This window comes from Bombina bombina, chromosome 5 (genome assembly GCF_027579735.1).
Source record: "Bombina bombina isolate aBomBom1 chromosome 5, aBomBom1.pri, whole genome shotgun sequence".
NCBI classification, from domain to species: Eukaryota; Metazoa; Chordata; class Amphibia; order Anura; family Bombinatoridae; genus Bombina; species Bombina bombina.
In genome coordinates, this window is record NC_069503.1 from 730,797,216 (window position 1) to 730,819,072 (window position 21,857).

The following is a 21,857-nucleotide window of genomic DNA, read 5'->3' on the forward strand; positions in this document are numbered from 1 at the left end:
GTTTTGGCTCAGGTACATATGTTTGTTTATATTATTATATTTCTTGTAAGATTTTCTTATGTCAGTTAAGATAAATCACACACAATGTTAGAGGTTTGCACTCTAATGTAAAAAGGAAAAAAAGCTATATTAGAATATAAAAAACTCAATGCTCAGATTGTTCTGCTTCAGGAGACCCATTTTACCTCTCTACAGACACTGTGGGACACTGTGTTCCCGACCCAATACAATGCTGTGGGCTCTAAAAATAAATGTGGGGTTTCTATGTTATTATATTGTTCCCTAAATTTTAGAATGAGGAGGGGTGAGCAGAGATAAAGAGAACAGATTTTAAGTTTTAAAAGGACACCTTCAAAAACTTCCTTTAATACTAGTTAATGCGTATGCACGTAATGAACATCCGTCTACTTTTTTTTCTAGAATAAGTAAGCTGTTGACTTCATGGAAAAGATATAGAATAATTATGACAGGAGATTTTAATCTTACCCTAGATAATAGAATAGACAGATCCAAACAATCAACCTTGCACTCCAGATCATCTTCACAAAGAATACTAAATAATTTCCTTATTGATCACAATTCCTAATCAGAAGATGCAACATTTAAAAAAAACTGGACTGAGGAACCGCTGTGAACCAGGTCTAGCTAGATATCTGAGGTGTGGATCCTTTAGGTCTTCCAACTTGTGTCCAGGACCTTGATAAAGGCTTTCTTGGAGAGCGTTGTGGCAGTGGTGTTGCAATGTCCTCCATTGAAATGTGTAATTTCTGTTCTTCCTTCTACTGTCTCACAGGAATAAAAGATTTTGTTGTAAAGAAAACGCAGCTTGAACAGAAAGTTCCATCTATATTTGAGATTTGCTTTCATCAAAGCTGAGATGATGGGCTTCATTTCTCTCCATTTCTTTAAAGTGAGAGTGAGGAGATAAATCTGAAAAAATCTGGTTACTGAAACCTTCATAGATTAACTGTGACACTTTTCTTGAAGGAGTTGTTCTTTTGTAGAATAGTAATGAAGCTTTACTATTACATCACCAATTGATGAAGGATTAGAGGGTTTGTTTAATGCTTTATGAATCCTGTCCATTATGATCCCTGTCCATCATAAATAGAGAATGTTCAGTGTCGGGTAATAACTGTTGGAAGAGTTTGATAAGAGTAGTATTCAGATCTGTGTAAGTTTCAGGAAGATTCCTTATTCTTAAATTGGATCTCCGGGATCTATTTTCTAAATCCTCCAATTGAAATTCTAATTGCATAATGTGCTCACGCTGTTGTACTAGCTCAGTCAGGATAAGAGTTATTTCTCCCACCACTTCTTCTATTTTATCCTCCAATTCGGCTGTTCTGTTACCTATATCCAAGGTATCCTTTCTGAGATCTCCCAGTGCTGACTTTAACTACTCCTGAAATATTGCCTTTATCTGTTTAATTAGATCTGTGTGATCTGCTGTGACCCTTCAAAAGCCAAGGCCACTTCATCCATTTCCTCCATATCTTGTTGCGATTGTATTGCTTCCTGCTGGATCTTCTTTTTTGATTGGGCTTTATGGAGACAATCTTTGACAGATTGTGCCCTTAGATGTATGTTGGACTTGTCTAAAACTGCCCCAATTGTACAATCCAATGCTTAGTATGATTGAAATATGCAGTCTCCAATGTAGTTAATAAATTAAATATACCACTCCTGGATTTTGATTGCTATAGTTCACACCACTTTAGTGCCTCATTACAGTGTAAATATTTCTGAGACCATTCCAGGCTAGACCAGTTCCTGAAAACACATTACAGTCCCTCAGAATAGCACAATCATTGCATAAATTTTGAGTAGGCTACATCCAAACTGCAGTTATTTTAGCAACAGCCCTTTCTAAACTTGCTAATTAGACTTGTGAAATGTTATACTGCGTCATACAATTGAGGCCCATCAACAGGTTATTCAAGACTTGCTTGACTTAATATGCAATGCTCAGCTGAGACTTACTGGATAATGTAATATTTATGCTTCAAAAATCGTACAACCGTATGTACCTTTTTAAAGTCTCTATTTGTCACATAATAGATTTTTCAGTTGCAATGGTGCTTCTTCAAATATGGCTGCCACCGCATGTATCCATTAATTGTATATCAAAGTGTGCTATCAAATAATCCCCACTCTTAGCCGTGTGTTAGATAAAGTGTTTACCAAGATATTAGTGAAGGTTTATAGCCTCCGTTAAAGACGTGTTTCAAAGCGTCTAGAATGCCTTCTTAATGGGACCCACCAGGTCGCATATATGTGATCCCACCACTGCAGCTATTTGCGGTGTCTACGGACTTCCGTATATTCAGTATTCAGGTGCCGATTGTTGTCCTGGGGTGATGCTGTTTCGTCCCGTCAAGTAATTAGCAGATTTCGGGTGTTTTTTAAGAGTATTTCCCTCAATCAAGCAGGAGCCACTAGAGAACATGTCCACCTCGTCTGAGTCTTGGCTCCGCCCCCTTGTATTCAATATTTTACCTTTTTCTTTACATGTAATTGTCAAGAGTCCATGAGCTAGTGACGTGTGGGATATACATTACTACCAGGAGGGGCAAAGTTTCCCAAACCTCAAAATGCCTATAAATACACCCCTCACCATACCCACAATTCAGTTTTACAAACTTTGCCTCCTATGGAGGTGGTGAAGTAATTTTGTGCTAAGATTTCTACGTTGATATGCGCTTCTCAGCATTGTTGAAGCCCGATTCCTATGAGTACAGCGAATGTCAGAGGGACGTAAAGGAAGTATCACTTATTGAATACGATGATTTCCCTAACGGGGGGTCTATTTCATAGGTTCTCTGTTATCGGTCGTAGAGATTCATCTCCTACCTCCCTTTTCAGATCGACGATATACTCTCAATTTACCATTACCTCTACTGATAACTGTTTCAGTACTGGTTTGGCTATCTGCTATATGTGGATGGGTGTCTTTTGGTAAGTATGTTTTTTATTACTTAAGACACCTCGGCTATGGTTTGGCACTTTATGCATTTATATAAAGTTCTAAATATATGTATTGTACTTATATTTGCCATGAGTCAGGTTCATGTATTTCCTTCTGCAGACTGTCAGTTTCATATTTGGGGAAAATAAACATTTTTAAGAATTTTTTTTTCTTAACTGGGGTTTAGTCTTTTTTTCAATTGACTATTTTCTTCCAAATTGCGGGCAGTATTAGGCCCGCGGGTGCGCCAAATGCTAGACTTTATTGCGTCATTCTTGGCGCGAAAATTTTTTTGGCGCGAAAAATACATCTATGACGCTACTTTGTCATTTCTGACGTCATAGTTGACGCCGAAGCCTTACACACGGCTGCGTCAGTGACGCGAGTGTGTCATTTCCGGTTAATATTGGCGCCAAAAAAAGTTTTCTGTTAAGTTGTGCGTCATTCTTGGTGCCAAACTTTTTCATTGATGTTTGCCTCTTGCCTTTTTCTCTTTCAGAGAGCTATGCTATTTGCATTTTTTCCCATTCCTGAAACTGTCATATAAGGAAATTGATCATTTTGCTTTATATGTTTTTTCTTTTACATTTTGCAAGATGTCTCAATCTGATCCTGCCTCAGAAGTATCTGCTGGAACTTTGCTGCCTGACATCGGTTCTACCAAAGCTAAGTGCATTTGTTGTAAGATTGTGGAAATTATTTCTCTGAATGTCATTTGTAATAGTTGTCATGATAAACTTTTACATGCAGATAGTGTGTCCATCAGTAATAGTACATTGCCAGTTGCAGTTCCTTCAACTTCTAATGTTCATGATATACCTATGAATTTTAAAGAATTTGTTTCTGATTCTATCCAGAAGGCTTTGTTTGCATTTCCACCTTCTAATAAACGAAAAAAGGTCTTTCTTTTAAAACTTCTCATTCAGTTGATGAAATTTCAAATGACCAACAACATAATAATTTATCCTCCTCTGATGAGGATCTATCTGATAAAGAAGATCCTTCCTCAGGCATTGACACTGACAAATCTACTTATTTATTTAAAATAGAGTATGTGTTCTTTATTAAAAGAAGTGTTAATTACTTTGGATATTGAGGTAACCAGTCCTCTTGACTTTCAGTCTAATAAACGTTTAAATGCTGTTTTTAAACCACCTGTGGTTTCTCCAGGGGTTTTTCCTATTCCTGAGGCTATTTCTGATATGATTTCTAAGGGATGGAATAAGCCAGGTACTTCTTTTATTCCTTCTTCAAGGTTTAAAACATTGTATCCTTTACCAGCAAATTCTATAGAGTTTTGGGAAAAAATCCCAAAAGTTGATGGGGCTATTTCTACTCTTGCTAAACGTACCACTATTCCTATGGAAGATAGTACTTCCTTTAAGGATCCTTTTAGATAGGAAGCTTGAATCTTATCTAAGGAAAGCCTATTTATTATCAGGTCATCTTCTCAGACCTGCAATTTTTTTTGGCTGATGTTGCGGCTGCATCAACTTTCTGGTTGGAGAATTTAGCGCAACAAGAATTGGATTCTGACATATATAGCATTATTCGCTTACTGCAATATGCTAATCATTTTATTTGTGATGCCATTTTTGATATTATCAAAATTGATGTTGGATCCATGTCTTTAGCTATTTTAGCTAGAAGAGCTTTGTGGCTTAAATCTTGGAATGCTGATATGACATCTAAATCTAGATTACTATCTCTTTCTTTCCAAGGTAATAATTTATTTGGTTGTCAGTTGGATTCTGTTATTTCAACTGTTACTGGGGGAAAGGTTTTTCTGCCTCAGGATAAAAAACCTAAGGGTAAATCTAAGACTTCAAGCCATTTAAGAAACCAAAGCCAGCCCCCAAGTCCGCATGAAGGTGCGGCCCTCATTCCAGCTCAGCTGGTAGGGGGCAGATTAAGGTTTTTCAAGGATATTTGGATAAATTCTGTCCAAAATCAATGGATTTAGAGCATGGTCTCTCAAGGGTATCGAATAGGATTCAGAGTAAGACCTCCTGTGAGAAGATTTTTTCCCAGCAAATCCAGTAAAAGCTCAGGCTTTCCTGAAGTGAGTTTCAGACCTGGAGTCTTCAGGGGTAATCATGCCAGTTCCTTTTCAGGAACAAGGTTTTGGGTTTTATTCAAATCTATTCATTGCCCCAAAGAAGGAAAATTCAGACCAGTCCTGGATCTGAAAATTTTGAATCGTTATGTAAGAGTACCAACTTTCAAGATGGTGACTATAAGTACTATTCTGCCTTTTGTTCAGCAAGGACATTATATGTCCACAATAGACTTGCAGGATGCATACCTTCATATTCCGATTCATCCAGAACATTATCAGTTCCTGAGATTCTCTTTTCTAGACAAGCATTACCAGTTTGTTGCTCTTCCATTTGGCCTAGCAACAGCTCCAAGAATCTTTTCAAAGGTTGTAGGTGCCCTACTCTCTGTAATCAGAGAACTGGGTATTGCGGTGTTTCCTTATTTGGGCGATATCTTGGTACTAGCTCAGTCTTTACGTTTTGCAGAATCTCACACGAATCAACTAGTGTTGTTTCTTCGGAAACATTGTTGGAGGATCAATTTACCAAAAAGTTTCTTGATTCCTCAGACAAGGGTCACCTTTTTAGGCTTCCAAATAGATTCAGTGTCCATGACTCTGTCTCTAACAGACAAGAGACGTTTAAAATTGGTTGCAGCCTGCCCGCACCTTCAGTCTCAGTCATTCCCTTCAGTGGCTATGTGCATGGAAGTTTTAGGCCTCATGACTGCAGCATCGGACGCGATCCCCTTTGCTCGTTGTCACATGAGACCTCTACAGCTTTGTATGCTGAACCAATGGTGCAGGGATTATACAAAGATATCACAATTAATATCCTTAAATCCCAATGTTCGACACTCTCTGTCGTGGTGGATAGATCACCATTGTTTAGTTCAAGGGGCTTCTTTTGTTTGGCCAACCTGGACTGTGATCACAACAGATGCGAGCCTTTCAGGTTGGGGAGCTGTTTGAGGATCTCTGTCAGCACAAGGGATTTGGAAATCTCAAGAGGCGAAATTACCGATCAATATTTTAGAACTCCGTGCAATTCTCAGAGCTCTTCACTTTTGGCCTCTGTTAAAGAGAGAACCGTTCATTTGTTTTCAGACAGACAATATCACAACAGTGGCATATGTCAATCATCAGGGTGGGACTCGCAGTCCCCAAGCTATGAAAGAAGTATCTCGAATACTTGCTTGGGCGGAATCCAGCTCCTGTCTAATCTCTGCGGTGCATATTCCAGGTGTAGACAATTGGGAGGCGCATTATCTCAGCCGCCAGACTTTACATCCAGGGGAGTGGTCTCTCCATCCAGATGTGTTTTCTCAGATTGTTCAGATGTGGGGTCTTCCAGAGATAGATCTCATGGCCTCTAATCTAAACAAGAATCTTCCCTGATACCTTTCCAGGTCCAGGGATATTCAGGCGGAAGCAGTGGGTGCGCTGACACCTCCTTGGTGTTATCATCCTGCTTACATTTTCCCGCCTCTAGTTCCTCTTCCAAGAGTGATCTCCAAAATCATCATGGAACAATCGTTTGTGTTGCTGGTGGCTCCAGCATGGCCACACAGGTTTTGGTATGCGGATCTGGTTCAGATGTCCAGTTGCCTACCTTGGCCACTTCCGTTAAGGCCAGTCCTACTCTCTCAAGGTCCGTTTTTCCATCAGGATCTCAAATCAAATTTGAAGGTATGGAAATTGAACGCTCAGTACTAAGTCATAGAGGTTTCTCTGACTCAGTGATTAATACTATGTTACAAGCTCGTAAATCTGTCTCTAGAAATATTTATTATAGAGTTTGGAAGACTTACATTTCATGGTGTTCTTCTTATAAATTCTCTTGGCATTCTTTTAGAATTCCTAGAATTTTACAGTTTCTTCAGGATGGTTTGGATAAGGGTTTGTCTGCAATTTCCTTGAAGGGACAAATCCCTGCTCTTTCTGTTTTATTTCACAGAAAGATTGCTATACTTCCTGATATTCACTGTTTTGTACAGGCTTTAGTTCGTATTAAAGTGAATGTAAACTCAGCCTTCGTTCTAAACAGCAGTCTATCAAATATCAATAAAAAACCCTAGTTTCATTCATAAATTTTTAAATTTCTAAATGTATACCTTTTTTTTTCAATAAATTTATAGCAATTTGCGGCTAAACCGTCCTCCGCCCGGCATTTGCGCTCTGTTTATCATCTTTTTGATTAATGTTTCAATAGCCAATAACGGCTCTAACCACGGGGGGACCCACCCTCTTCTCATGACGTAATATATCATTATTGCGCATGCGTTCGTCTTTGGTGCCAAGCTAATTGACTCTAAGCTCGTGCACATTTCGTGCATGCGCAACATTATTAGACGGATTCCTTTCATTTCCTCTTTATTGTCAAATTTGTATCAGTGGATGTGAAAGGTCTCCGTATACAGGTTCGCTTTTTATATTTTTGTTATCGATGTGACATCTATTTTCTTCGGCACATAATACATGATATATGCGCTGTATGTACACTACTATCTAATATCATTGGCAAACATAATCTGCGATATATCGAGTGAAATACTTTATTTGCTGCCATTATACTTTTTATGGATTTAGGATAAAAATAAAATATGTTTACTATCTTGTTATGCAGCGTAAACAAGAGTAACGCATGCGCAATCTAGAATTGACACAGGAGCGCGCAGTGCCTATACGTAAACAGCTGGTGGGACCGCTGTTTACGTAACTTGGTAGAAAATGAGGAAGCAATGAGTGGGAGGAGCGGGTAAGCGAGTGAGCGAGATGTAAGAGATAAAATAACAAATAAAATACAATTTTTTTTTATAATTGATTGCGGCGGTACACTTAATTTCATTATTGACTACAAAACTAGATTACTGAAAAGGTAAAACTTGACATTCACTTTAAGCCTGTCATTAAATCAATTTCTCTTCCTTGGAGTCTTAATTTGGGGTTGAAGGCTTTACAGGCTCCTCCATTTGAGCCTATTCACTCTTTGGACATTAAACTGCTTTCTTGGAAAGTGTTGTTTCTTTTGGCCATCTCTTCTGCTAGAAGAGTTTCTGAATTATCTGCTCTTTCTTGTGAGTCTCCTTTTATGATTTTTCATCAGGATAAGGCAGTTTTGCGGACTTCTTTTCAATTTTTACCTAAGGTTGTGAATTCTAACAACATTAGTAGAGAAATTGTTGTCCCTTCCTTGTGTCCCAATCCTAAGAATTCTTTGGAAAGATCCTTACATTCTTTGGATGTGGTAAGAGCTTTGAAATATTATGTGGAAGCTACTAAAGATTGCAGAAAGACTTCCAGTCTATTTGTTTTATTTTCTGGTCCTAGGAAAGGTCAGAAGGCTTCTGCTATTTCCTTGGCTTCTTGGTTAAAATTTTTGATTCATCAAGCTTATTTGGAGTCGGGTCAGGCCCTGCCTCAGATAATTACAGCTCTTTCTACTAGATCAGTCTCCACTTCGTGGGCCTTTAAGAATGAAGCTTCTGTTGATCAGATTTGCAAAGCGGCAACTTGGTCCTCTTTGCATACATTTACTAAATTCTACCGTTTTGATGTATTTGCTTCTTCAGAAGCAGTTTTTGGTAGAAAAGTTCTTCAGGCAGCTGTTTCATTTTGATTCTTCTGCTTTTGATTTAAGTTTTTTTCTTTCATTTTTTTTGTGGATTAATTTTTTCAGCGGAAAGTCTGTTTTTATTTTTATCCCTCCCTCTCTAATGACTCTTGTGTGGCGTTCCACATCTTGGGTATTGCTATCCCATACATCACTAGCTCATGGACTCTTGCCAATTACATGAAAGAAAACATAATTTATGTAAGAACTTACCTGATAAATTCATTTCTTTCATATTGGCAAGAGTCCATGAGGCCCACCCTTTTTATGGTGGTTATAATTTTTTGTATAAAACACAATTATTTCCAAATTTCTTTTGTTGATGCTTTCTACTCCTTTCTTTATCACCCCACTGATTGGCTATTCATTAAACTGAATTATGGGTGTGGTGCGGGGTGTATTTATAGGCATTTTGAGGTTTGGGAAACTTTGCCCCTCCTGGTAGGATTGTATATCCCATACGTCACTAGCTCATGGACTCTTGTCAATATGAAAGAAATTAATTTATCAGGTAAGTTCTTACATAAATTATGTTTCTTTTTTTATACAGTGCCCATAAAACCCACTGAGATGCAAGAGCAGCTTGTCGTTGTTGCCTTGCACTCAGCATGCTCTAGTTGTCACATGGGCTTCTGTCAGACATGCGGTCACAAAAAACATAGTTGAGGGGTCCTTTAAGTACAAAACAAACTGAGCTGTTTCCTTTAGGGGTTAAATTAAACTTTATTTATAATGGAATATTTATGAAACGTAGTAAAAGATTTCATTCTAGCTGAAAAGCTTGGCAGGTCATTTATTTATAAATATTCTGTAGAACCAGTTTATAAGCTTTTCAACTAGAATATGATTTATCTTATGTCTTCAGCATTATGATATTAATAGTTGTAAAAATGTTTTAATAGGTACAGTGCACAAAGCCTGAATGTGGCAAATGGAGGCAGCTGACAAAGGAAATTCAGTTAACACCTCAAATGGCAAGAACTTATAGATGTGGCATGAAACCGAATAACGTTATCAAGGTAATTGCACTTTTCTAGAATTTTTTTTCTTTAAAGGGACACTAATCAGAATGTACAATATTTGCAGAAAGAATGACCTAAAGGGGCATGAAACCTAGAAGCAGCTGATTGGTGGCTTCATATATATGCCCCATCTTATTGGCTTACCCAACTCTAATGCATTGCTGCGTCTTCAACAAAGGATACCAATAGAATGAATTAAGTGAATTATATTATAGAAGTAAATTGGAAAGTTGTTAAAAATTGTATTCTTTATCTGAATCATGAAAGATTGTTGTCATGTCCGTTTTAAATAGTATATCTGCAATATATACATATTAAACATTTTGTAGCTAAAGTTGTTATATTTAAAACTGAGTGTGTTTTTCATTTCCTATTATGATCTGTATAAAACTACTTTATTGTTCCTTCCCTACACAGCTCGCTCTTTTTGTATGCTCCTAAGCCAGCTGTGGTAAATGGCTGGTTGCTGAGTAGGTGGCTTTGTACATTACTGACTTTAATAGTACTAGCTGCACATAGTATTGTGTACACTATAGAAGGCAGTTATTGTGTGCCTTACATAAACAGAAATAAGTTAACTTGTCAGGGAATGTTAGTGTAGGCATTTAAGGCAATATGTTAGGGAAAGTTAATTTAGGTACCAAATACAACTTGTCAGGGAGCCATGTGGGGAATTTAAGTTTCAGCTGACCCTCATTGAAGCATCTACTTTGCTGAGGTAAACCTGAGGAGGAATACTAATAGAGATTGTGCAAAGCTAGTACTGTCACAGATATTGATGTCTGGTGTACACAGTACTGTGCACATCTAGTATTACAGCCATTGAGACAAAATGTATAAAACAAATACAGTAGAAATTGAGTGCCCTCTTCCTGTGGAAACTTACAATATACTGTATATACACACAATATTGCAAAAAGTTAGCAATTTCAAATATAGTCTTTTTGTATGACTACCGTGTCCATTTAATTGTAAATTGCATAGATGTTCCTATATTTATTTTTCTTTGAGTATATGACTGTGTTTTTGTAAAAGTATATTAAATACATGGAACCGATTCACTAAGGGCTCCATTTATCATTCATTCTTAAAATACGATTTCTCTTGTTAAGTGTATCCAGTCCACGGATCATCCATTACTTATGGGATATTCTCCTTCCCAACAGGAAGTTGCAAGAGGATCACCCACAGCAGAGCTGCTATATAGCTCCTCCCCTAACTGTCATTTCCAGTCATTCTCTTGCAACCCTCAACAAAGATGGAGGTCGTAAGAGGAGAGTGGTGTTTTATACTTAGTTTATTTCTTCAATCAAAAGTTTGTTATTTTTAAATGGTACCGGAGTGTGCTGTTTATCTCAGGCAGTATTTAGAAGAAGAATCTGCCTGCGTTTTCTATGATCTTAGCAGAAGTAACTAAGATCCATGGCTGTTCTCACATATTCTGAGGAGTGAGGTAACTTCAGAGAGGGAATGGCGTGCAGGTTTTCCTGCAATAAGGTATGTGCAGTTAATATTTTTCTAGGGATGGAATTTGCTAGAAAATGCTGCTTATACCGGATTAATGTAAGTAAAGCCTTAAATGCAGTGATAGCTACTGGTATCAGGCTTATTAATAGAGATGCATACTCTTATAAAAATGTAATATAAAACGTTTGCTGGCATGTTAATCGTTTTTATATATGTTTGGTGACAAAACTTATTGGGGCCTAGTTTTTTTCCACATGGCTGGTTTGATTTCTGCCTAGAGACAGTTTCCTGAAGCTTTCCACTGTTGCAATATGAGTGGGAAGGGCCTATTTTAGTGCTTTTCTGTGCAGATAAAAATACTGACAGAGACATTCAGCTTCCCTCTGCATGATACAGGACATCTCTGAAGGGCTCAGAAGGCTTCAAAGTCGTGTTTGAGGAGGGTAACAATCACAGTAGACTGTGGCAGTTGTTGTGACTGTGTTTAAAAACGTTTTTGTCATTTATTATTCTGTTTTTGTTATTAAGGGGTTAATCATCCATTTGCAAGCGGGTGCAATGCTCTGCTGACTTGTTACATACACTGTAAAAATTTTGTTAGTGTAACTGCCTTTTTTCACTGTTATTTCAAATTTTGTCAAAATTTGTTTCTCTTAAAGGCACAGTAACGTTTTTTATATTGCTTGTTAACTTGCTTTAAAGTGTTTTCCAAGCTTACTAGTCTCATTGCTAGTCTGTACAAACATGTCTGAAACAGAGGATAACTTGTTCATTATGTTTAAAAGCCATGGTGGAGCCCCATAGGAGAATGTGTACTAAATGTATTGATTTCACCTTAAACAGTAAAGATCAGTCTTTATAAAAGAATTGTCACCAGAGGGGTCTGTCGAGGGGGAAGTTATGCCGACTAACTCTCCCCACGTGTCGGACCCTTTGCCTCCCGCTCAAGGGACGCACGATAATATGGCGCCAAGTACATCAGGGACGCCCTTAGCGATTACTTTGCAGGACATGGCTGCAATCATGAATAATACCCTGTCAGAGGTATTATCCAGATTGCCTGAATTGAGATTCAAGCGCGATAGCTCTGGGGTTAGACGAGATACAGAGCGCGTAGATGCTGTAAGAGCCATGTCTGATACTGCGTCACAATATGCAGAACCTGAGGACAGAGAGCTTCTGTCTGTGGGTGACGTCTCTGATTCGGGGAGACCTGATTCAGAGATTTCTAATTTTAAATTTAAGCTTGAGAACCTCCGTGTATTGCTTGAGGAGGTATTAGCTGCTCTGAATGGCTGAGAAATTGTGTAGGCTGGATAAATACTATGCAGTGCCGGTGAGTACTGATGTTTTTCCAATACCTAAAAGGCTTACAGAAATTATTAGTAAGGAGTGGGATAGGCCCGGTGTGCCCTTTTCCCCACCTCCTATATTTAGAAAAATGTTTCCAATAGATGCCACTACACGGGACTTATGGCAGACTGTCCCTAAGGTGGAGGGAGCAGTTTCTACTTTAGCAAAGCGTACCACTATCCCGGTTGAGGACAGTTGTGCTTTTTCAGATCCAATGGATAAAAAATTCGAGGGTTACCTTAAGAAAATGTTTATTCAACAAGGTTTTATTTTACAGCCCCTTGCATGCATTGCGCCTGTCACTGCTGCGGCGGCATTCTGGTTTGAGGCCCTGGAAGAGGCCAACCATACAGCTCCATTGACTGAAATTGTTGACAAGCTTAGAACTCTTAAGCTAGCTAACTCATTTGTTTCTGATGCCATTGTTCATTTGACTAAACTAACGGCTAAGAATTCCGGATTCGCCATCCAGGCGCGTAGGGCGCTATGGCTCAAATCCTGGTCAGCTGATGTGACTTCAAAGTCTAAATTACTCAACATTCCTTTCAAGGGGCAGACTTTATTCAGCCTGGTTTGAAAGAAATTATTGCTGACATTACTGGAGTTAAGGGTCATACCCTTCCTCAGGACAGGGCCAAATCAAAAGCCAAACAGTCTAATTTTCATGCCTTTCGAAATTCCAAGGCAGGTGCAGCATCAACTTCCTCCGCTTCAAGACAAGAGGGAACATTTGCTCAATCTAAGCAGGCCTGGAAACCTAACCAGTCCTGGAACAAAGGCAAGCAGGCCAGAAAGCCTGCTGCTGCCTCTAAGACAGCATGAAGGAACGGCCCCCTATCTGGCGACGGATCTAGTAGGGGGCAGACTTTTTCTCTTCGCCCAGGCGTGGGCAAGAGATGTTCAGGATCCCTGGGCGTTGGAGATCATATCTCAGGGATATCTTCTGTACTTCAAAGCTTCCCCTCCACAAGGGAGATTTCATCTTTCAAGGTTATCTGCAAATCAGATAAAGAAAGAGGCATTCCTATGCTGTGTGCAAGACCTCCTAGTAATGGGAGTGATCCATCCAGTTCCGCGGATGGAACAAGGACAGGGTTTTTATTCAAATCTGTTTGTGGTTCCCAAAAAAGAGGGAACCTTCAGACCAATTTTGGATCTAAAGATCTTAAACAAATTCCTCAGAGTTCCATCGTTCAAAATGGAAACTATTCGGACCATCCTACCCATGATCCAAGAGGGTCAGTACATGACCACAGTGGACTTAAAGGATGCCTACCTTCACATACCGATTCACAAAGATCATCATCGGTTCCTAAGGTTTGCCTTTCTAGACAGGCATTACCAATTTGTAGCTCTTCCCTTTGGGTTGGCTACAGCCCCGAGAATATTAACGAAGGTTCTGGGCTCACTTCTGGCGGTTCTAAGACCGCGAGGCATAGCGTGGCTCCGTATCTAGACGACATCCTGATACAGGCGTCAAGCTTTCAAATTGCCAAGTCTCATACAGAGATAGTTCTGGCATTTCTGAGATTGCACGGGTGGAAAGTGAACGAGGAAAAGAGTTCTCTATCCCCACTCACAAGAGTCTCCTTCTTAGGGACTCTTATAGATTCTGTAGAGATGAAAATTTACCTGACGGAGTCCAGTTTATCAAAGCTTCTAAATGCTTGCCGTATTCTTCATTCCATTCCGCGCCCTTCGGTGGCTCAGTGTATGGAGGTGATCGGCTTAATGGTAGCGGCAATGGACATAGTGCCATTTGCGCGCCTACATCTCAGACCGCTGCAATTATGCATGCTAAGTCAGTGGAATGGGGATTACACAGATTTGTCCCCTCTACTAAATCTGGATCAAGAGACCAGAGATTCTCTTCTCTGGTGGTTGTCTCGGGTCCACCTGTCCGAGGGTATGACCTTTCGCAGGCCAGATTGGACAATTGTAACAACAGATGCCAGCCTTCTAGGTTGGGGTGCAGTCTGGAACTCCCTGAAGGCACAGGGATCGTGGACTCAGGAGGAGAAACTCCTTCCGATAAATATTCTGGAGTTAAGAGCAATATTCAATGCTCTTCTGGCTTGGCCTCAGTTAGCAACACTGAGGTTCATCAGATTTCAGTCGGACAACATCACGACTGTGGCTTACATCAACCATCAAGGGGGAACCAGGAGTTCCCTAGTGATGGTAGAAGTCTCAAAAATAATTCGCTGGGCAGAGACTCACTCTTGCCATCTGTCAGCAATCCATATCCCAGGCGTGGAGAACTGGGAGGCGGATTTTCTAAGTCGTCAGACTTTTCACCCGGGGGAGTGGGAACTCCATCCGGAGGTGTTTGCTCAATTGATTCATCGTTGGGGCAAACCAGAGTTGGATCTCATGGCGTCTCGCCAGAACGCCAAGCTTCCTTGTTAAGGATCCAGGTCCAGGGACCCAGAAGCGACGCTGATAGATGCTCTAGCAGCGCCTTGGTTCTTCAACCTGGCTTATGTGTTTCCACCGTTTCCTCTGCTCCCTTGACTGATTGCCAAAATCAAACAGGACAGAGCATCAGTGATTCTAATAGCGCCTGCGTGGCCACGCAGGACCTGGTATGCAGACCTAGTGGACATGTCATCCTTTCCACCATGGACTCTGCCTCTAAGACAGGACCTTCTAATACAAGGTCCTTTCAATCATCCAAATCTAATTTCTCTGAGACTGACTGCATGGAGATTGAACGCTTGATTCTATCAAGGCGTGGCTTCTCCGAGTCAGTCATTGATACCTTAATACAGGCACGAAAGCCTGTTACCAGGAAAATCTATCACAAGATATGGCGTACATATCTTTACTGGTGTGAATCCAAGAATTACTCATGGAGTAAGGTTAGGATTCCTAGGATATTGCCCTTTCTCCAAGAGGGTTTGGACAAAGGATTATCAGCTAGTTCTTTAAAGGGACAGATTTCTGCTCTGTCTATTCTTTTGCACAAGCGTCTGGCAGAAGTTCCAGACGTCCAGGCATTTTGTCAGACTGTGGTTAGAATTAAGCCTGTGTTTAAACCTGTTGCTCCCCCATGGAGCTTAAACTTGGTTCTTAAGGTTCTTCAAGGAGTTCCGTTTGAACCCCTTCATTCCATTGATATTAAACTTTTATCTTGGAAAGTTCTGTTTTTGATGGCTATTTCCTCGGCTCGGAGAGTCTCTGAGCTATCTGCCTTACAATGTGATTCTCCTTATCTGATTTTTCATGCAGATAAGGTAGTTCTGCGTACCAAACCTGGGTTTTTACCTAAGGTGGTTTCTAACAAGAATATCAATCAAGAGATTGTTGTTCCATCATTGTGTCCTAATCCTTCTTCAAAGAAGGAACGTCTTTTACATAATCTGGACTTAGTCCGCGCCTTGAATTTTTACTTACAAGCTACTAAAGATTTTCGTCAAACATCTTCCCTGTTTGTCGTTTATTCTGGACAGAGGAGAGGTCAAAAAGCTTCGGCAACCTCTCTTTCCTTTTGGCTTCGGAGTATTATACGCCTAGCCTATGAGACTGCTGGACAGCAGCCCCCTGAAAGAATTACAGCCCATTCTACTAGAGCTGTGGCTTCCGCCTGGGCCTTTAAAAATGAGGCCTCTGTTGAACAGATTTGCAAGGCCGCGACTTGGTCTTCGCTTCACACTTTTTCAAAATTTTACAAATTTGATACTTTTGCTTCTTCGGAGGCTGTTTTTGGGAGAAAGGTTCTTCAGGCAGTGGTTCCTTCCGCTTAATCCCTGCCTTGTCCCTCCCATCATCCGTGTACTTTAGCTTTGGTATTGGTATCCCATAAGTAATGGATGATCCGTGGACTGGATACACTTAACAAGAGAACATAATTTATGCTTACCTGATAAATTTATTTCTCTTGTAGTGTATCCAGTCCACGGCCCGCCCTGTCATTTTAAGGCAGGTCTAAAATTTAATTAAACTACCGTCACCACTGCACCCTATGGTTTCTCCTTTCTCTGTTTGTTTCGGTCGAATGACTGGATATGGCAGTTAGCTATATAGCAGCTCTGCTGTGGGTGATCCTCTTGCAACTTCCTGTTGGGAAGGAGAATATCCCATAAGTAATGGATGATCCGTGGACTGGATACACTACAAGAGAAATAAATTTATCAGGTAAGCATAAATTATGTTTTTCAGTTCTCCACAGCTCGCCTTTGGAGAGTCGCACACGTGTGCCCATATTTATCATAAAAACGGTAGTATTTTAACGCCAATTTCCAAAGGCGAGATGCGGCGGATAAATGATAAATCTCTCCATAAGTATTATATATGCGCCTTATTTATCATTCGAAATACTCCCAAATAGACTTGATTTTTTTATAGAACTTGTCTAACTTTTTTTTTAATTTTTTTTTATTTAAATCTAACTTGTTTAAACCACCCTTAACTTATCATTATTTTCTTTTTAAATTATGACAAAACATGTAACTAAATGCATGTAATTTAATCAATAAATGCATTTTTTGGTTTTAGTCATGTGTAAGAAAGATTTTATATTTTCTTCTATAAGGTACGACAAGTCCACTGATTCATCCTTTACTTGTGGGATATTATCCTCCTGCTAACAGGAAGTGGCAAAGAGCACAACAGCAGAGCTGTCTATATAGCTCCTCCCTTAGCTCCACCCCCAGTCATTCTCTTTGCCTACTCTAAGTACTAGGAAGGGTAAAGTGAAAGAGGTGATAAAATATTAGTTTTTAATTTCTTCAAGCAAGAGTTTTTTGTTTTGCCATTTTAGAGTGTTATGGCTTAAGTCCTGGTCTGCTGATGTGTCATCAAAAGCTAAGCTTTTAGCCATCCCTTTCAAGGGTAAGACCCTATTCGGGCCTGAACTGAAAGATCATTTCAGACATCACTGGAGGGAAAGGCCATGCCCTTCCTCAGGATAAGACGAATAAGATGAGGACCAAACAAAATAATTTCGAAACTTCAAAGGTGGTCCCTCTTCCTCTTCCCCCTGCCGCAAAGCAAGAGGGGAATTTTGCTCAATCCAAGTCAGTCTGGAGACATAACCAGACTTGGAACAAGGGTAAACAGTCCAAGAAGCCTGCTGCTGCCACCAAGACAGCATGAAGGGGTAGCCCCCGATCCGGGACCGGATCTAGTAGGGGGCAGACTTTCTCTCTTCGTTCAGGACTCCTGGGCTTTAAAAATTGTAACCCAGGGGTATCTTCTAGATTTCAAAGATTCTCCCCTAATGGGTAGATTCCATCTTTCTCAATTGTCTGTAAACCAGACAAAAAGAGAGGCGTTCTTACGCTGTGTAAAAGACCTATATACCATGGGAGTGATCTGCCCAGTTCCAAAAACAGAACAGGGGCAAGGGTTCTACTCAAATCTGTCTGTGGTTCCCAAAAAAGAGGGAACCTTCAGACCAATTTTAGATCTCAAGATCCTAAACAAATTCCTCAGAGTCCCATCCTTCAAGATGGAGACCATTCAGACTATTTTGCCGATGATCCAGGAGGCTCAATATATGACCACTGTGGACTTAAAGGATGCGTATCTACACATTCCTATCCACAAAGATCATCACCAGTTCCTCTGGTTCACCTTTCTGGACAAGCATTACCAGTTTGTGGCTCTTCCCTTCGGGTTGGCCACGGCTCCTAGAATTTTCACAAAGGTGCTTGGGTCCCTTCTGGCGGTTCTAAGGCCTCGGGGCATAGCTGTGACGCCTTAGCTGGACGATATCTTAATCCAGGCGTTGACTTACCAACTAGCCAAGTCTCACACAGACATCGTGTTGGCTTTTCTAAGATCTCACGGGTGGAAGGTGAACGTAAAAAAGAGTTCACTTATCCCTCTCACAAGATTTCCATTCCTGGGAACTGATAGTGGACATGAAAATTTTTCTGACGGAGGTCAGGAAATCAAAAATGTTATCCATCTGCCGAGCTCTTCATTCCATTCCTCGGCCGTCAGTAGCTCAGTGTATGGAGGTAATCGGCTTAATGGTAGCGGCAATGGACATAGTTACATCTCAGACCACTGAAACTATGCATGCTCAAACAGTGGAATGGGGATTATGCAGATTTATCTCCTCAGATAAATCTGGACCAAGAGACCAGAGACTCTCTTCTTTGGTTGTTGTCACAGGATCATCTGTCCAAGGGAATGTGTTTCCGCAGGCCAGCGTGGGTCATAGTGACGTCGGATGCCAGCCTACTGGGCTGGGGTGCAGTCTGGAATTCCCTGAAAGCACAGGGCTTGTGGACTCAGGAGGAGGCTCCCCTCCCGATAAATATTCTAGAAATGAGAGCGATATTCAACACGCTTCAGGCGTGGCCTCAGCTGGCATCGGCCAGATTCATAAGATTCCAGTCAGACAATATCACGCCTGTAGCATATATCAATCATCAGGGAGGAACAAAGAGTTCTCTAGCGATGATAGAGGTTACCAAAATAATTTGATGGGCAGAGACTCACTCTTGCCATCTATCAGCAATCTATATCCCAGGAAGGGAGAACTGGGAAGCGGATTTTCTAAGTCGTCAGACTTTTTTATCCGGGGGAGTGGGAACTCCATCCGGAGGTGTTTGCACAATTGATTCAGCAATGGGGCACACCAGAATTGGATCTGAAAAAAATTATCATAAGATATGGTGTAAATATCTTTATTGGTGCGAATCCAAAGGCTACTCATGGAGTAAGATCAGGATTCCTAGGATTTTGGCCTTTCTTCTTGGAGAAGGGGCTATCAGCTAGTTCCTTTAAAGGGACAGATATCTGCTTTATCAATTCTACTGCACATGCGTCTGGCAGATGTTCCAGACGTTCTGTCAGGCTTTAGTTAGAATCAAGCCTGTGTTTAAACCTGTTACTCCGCCATGAAGTTTGAATTTAGTTCTAAATGTTCTACAAAGGGTTCCGTTTGAACCATCTGCATTGCAATGCGACTCGCCTTATCTTGTTTTCCATGCTGATAAGGTGGTTTTGCGTACCAAACCTGGATTCCTTGCTAAGGTTGTTACTAATAGGAATATCAATCAGGAAATTGTTGTTCCTTCTCTGTGTCCTAATCCTTCCTCTTAGAAAGAGCGTCTGTTGCACAACTTGGACGTGGTTCGTGCTTTGACGAAAATCTTTAGTTGCTTGCAAGTAAAACTTAAAACATCTTCTTTGTTTGTTGTTTTTTCTGGAAAACTTAGAGGTCAAAAAGCTACGGCTACATCTTTCTTTTTGGCTGAAAAGCATCATCCGTTTGGCATATGAGACTGCTGGACAGCAGCCTCCTGAAAGGATTACAGCTCACTCTACTAGAGCGGTGGCTTCCACATGGGCTTTTAAAAATGATGCTTCTGTTGAACAGATTTGTAAGGCTGCAACTTGGTCTTTGCTTCATACCTTTTCCAAATTTGATACTTTTGCTTCTTCGGAGGCTACTTTTGGGAGAAAAGTTCTTCATGCAGTGGTGCCTTCTGTTTAACCATCTGTCTTGTCCCTCCCGTTCATCCGTGTCCTGTAGCTTTGGTATTGTATCCCACAAGTAAAGGATGAATCCGTGGACTCGTCGTACCTTATAGAAGAAAAGTAAATTTATGCTTACCTGATAAATTAATTTCTTCTATGGTACGACGAGTCCATGGCCCGCCCTGTCATTTTAAGACAGATTATATTTTTTGATTTTAAACTTCAGTCACCTCTGCACCTTGTAGTTTCTCCTTTTTCTTCCTGTACCTTCGGTCGAATGACTGGGGGGTGGAGCTAAGGGAGGAGCTATATAGACAGCTCTGCTGTGGTGCTTTTTGTCACTTCCTCTTAGCAGGAGGATAATATCCCACAATTAAAGGATGAATCCGTGGACTCGTCATACCATAGAAGAAATTAATTTATCAGGTAAGCATAAATTAACTTTTTTTTACACATGCTACAATTTATAATGATAAAAGCTGATATTTAAAACAATAACGCCTTTACCTTCTTCCACACCCCTTGCAGTACTTATGACTCATATAGATATGCAAAAATGTCAGTGGTGAGCCAAAATATGTTAACGATGGACATGTATCACATCTCTACTTGATAAAATGTATTGTTAGCTTTAGACTGATAAGCTTGTCTTCCTTTACAAATAGAAATTAATAGGACACCTAATTTTTATTTTCAAATATATTTATTATAAAACATAAAATAAAAAAATATCTTCACATTCATTGATTTAAAAATATATTATCAAAAGAAAATTTACATAATTTATTCATATTTTAATTCCTATAGCTGCCAAAATTAGGAAATATTCCATCTTCTTCTTTCTCGAAAAAAGTGGAGTAAATTCAATGTTCTCCAAAACCACTGTGGAGAACTTTTGTGGTCGTATTTGTAGGAGAATTTTAGGTTTTCCTAAGGCGCAAAATAATGATAAATCTGAATTTCGGCGATTTAAAAAGGCGTATTTTTAAAAATACGACCAAAAAAGGTTTTTTTTGTGCTTTTTTTGGCGCACGTGTACGCCTAGGCGAGAGAGAATAGAGTGGGAGAATTTTGTGGTCGTATTTCCTTTTCTTTTTTAGGGGTATTTTGCTTTGATAAATAGAACAATTCCGACAGCGTATTATTAGGCGTAAATGTGGGAGAATTACAATGATAAATGGAGCCCTAAGGATTTCTGGTTTGTCAGAAATTCGAGGTCCCCTAAATCATTTTAGCTAGGCAATTTTTACCTTGAGAGCTTTTTATCTTGGTTAGGATGTCAACTACATTTTTTTTGATACTCGGGATATATATATAATATATATATATATATATATATATATATAATGTTAACCTATACATAGCACCTGGCCATAATATAAAATTATATTTTATGTTCCATATTTTTTTTTTATAATCTCTTACTGTTTGTGCTAGTTTTCTTCCTTCAATAAACTGACATTTCTATTTTTAGGTTGAAGGGCTAGATCCATGCTCTATACCTGAGGATCTGGTGAGTAAGATATTGACAACTTTCGTTTATTAGTTTTATATGAATTGTGTGTTTTTTTATTTTTTTAATAAAAAGTGAAGCTTGCGCGCCTGGTCATTTTATAGTACTGTGACACAATGGCCTGTAATAGAGGTGGCTTGTCTGTATTACTGAGTCTAGTTTGCTTAGTTTTAGATCCTTACATTTCTCTTGACTTCTTTTTTATCTGTTCATGGACAGAGAGTTTCAGAAGTACCATCCCACTCATGGTATTCAATGCTCATTCTCCCTCCATTGCTGAAGGACAGCCCAGCTGCTGCTTTGTTGGCGGCCTACTACCCAGACTGTGTGGGTATGAGCCCGTCGTGTACTAGCACAATCACTCTACTTGATGAAGGTCCTTCTGAGAAATCTGACCACGATGAGGCTGATCCGTCAAAAATAGGTAAAATCGATACCACTGTCTT

At 39.8% G+C, this 21,857-nt stretch overlaps 1 protein-coding gene across 1 annotated transcript in view; it reads left to right on the plus strand.

Moving 5' to 3' along the window:
• KDM1B (lysine demethylase 1B) overlaps positions 1-21,857 on the plus strand; it is a gene marked incomplete in the record, with an annotated part of 482,282 nt that overhangs the window by 48,288 nt on the left and 412,137 nt on the right. The window contains 3 exon segments of the mRNA XM_053715839.1: positions 9,522-9,638; positions 21,373-21,411; positions 21,631-21,835. Coding sequence (XP_053571814.1) covers positions 9,522-9,638; positions 21,373-21,411; positions 21,631-21,835 — 361 coding nt within the window.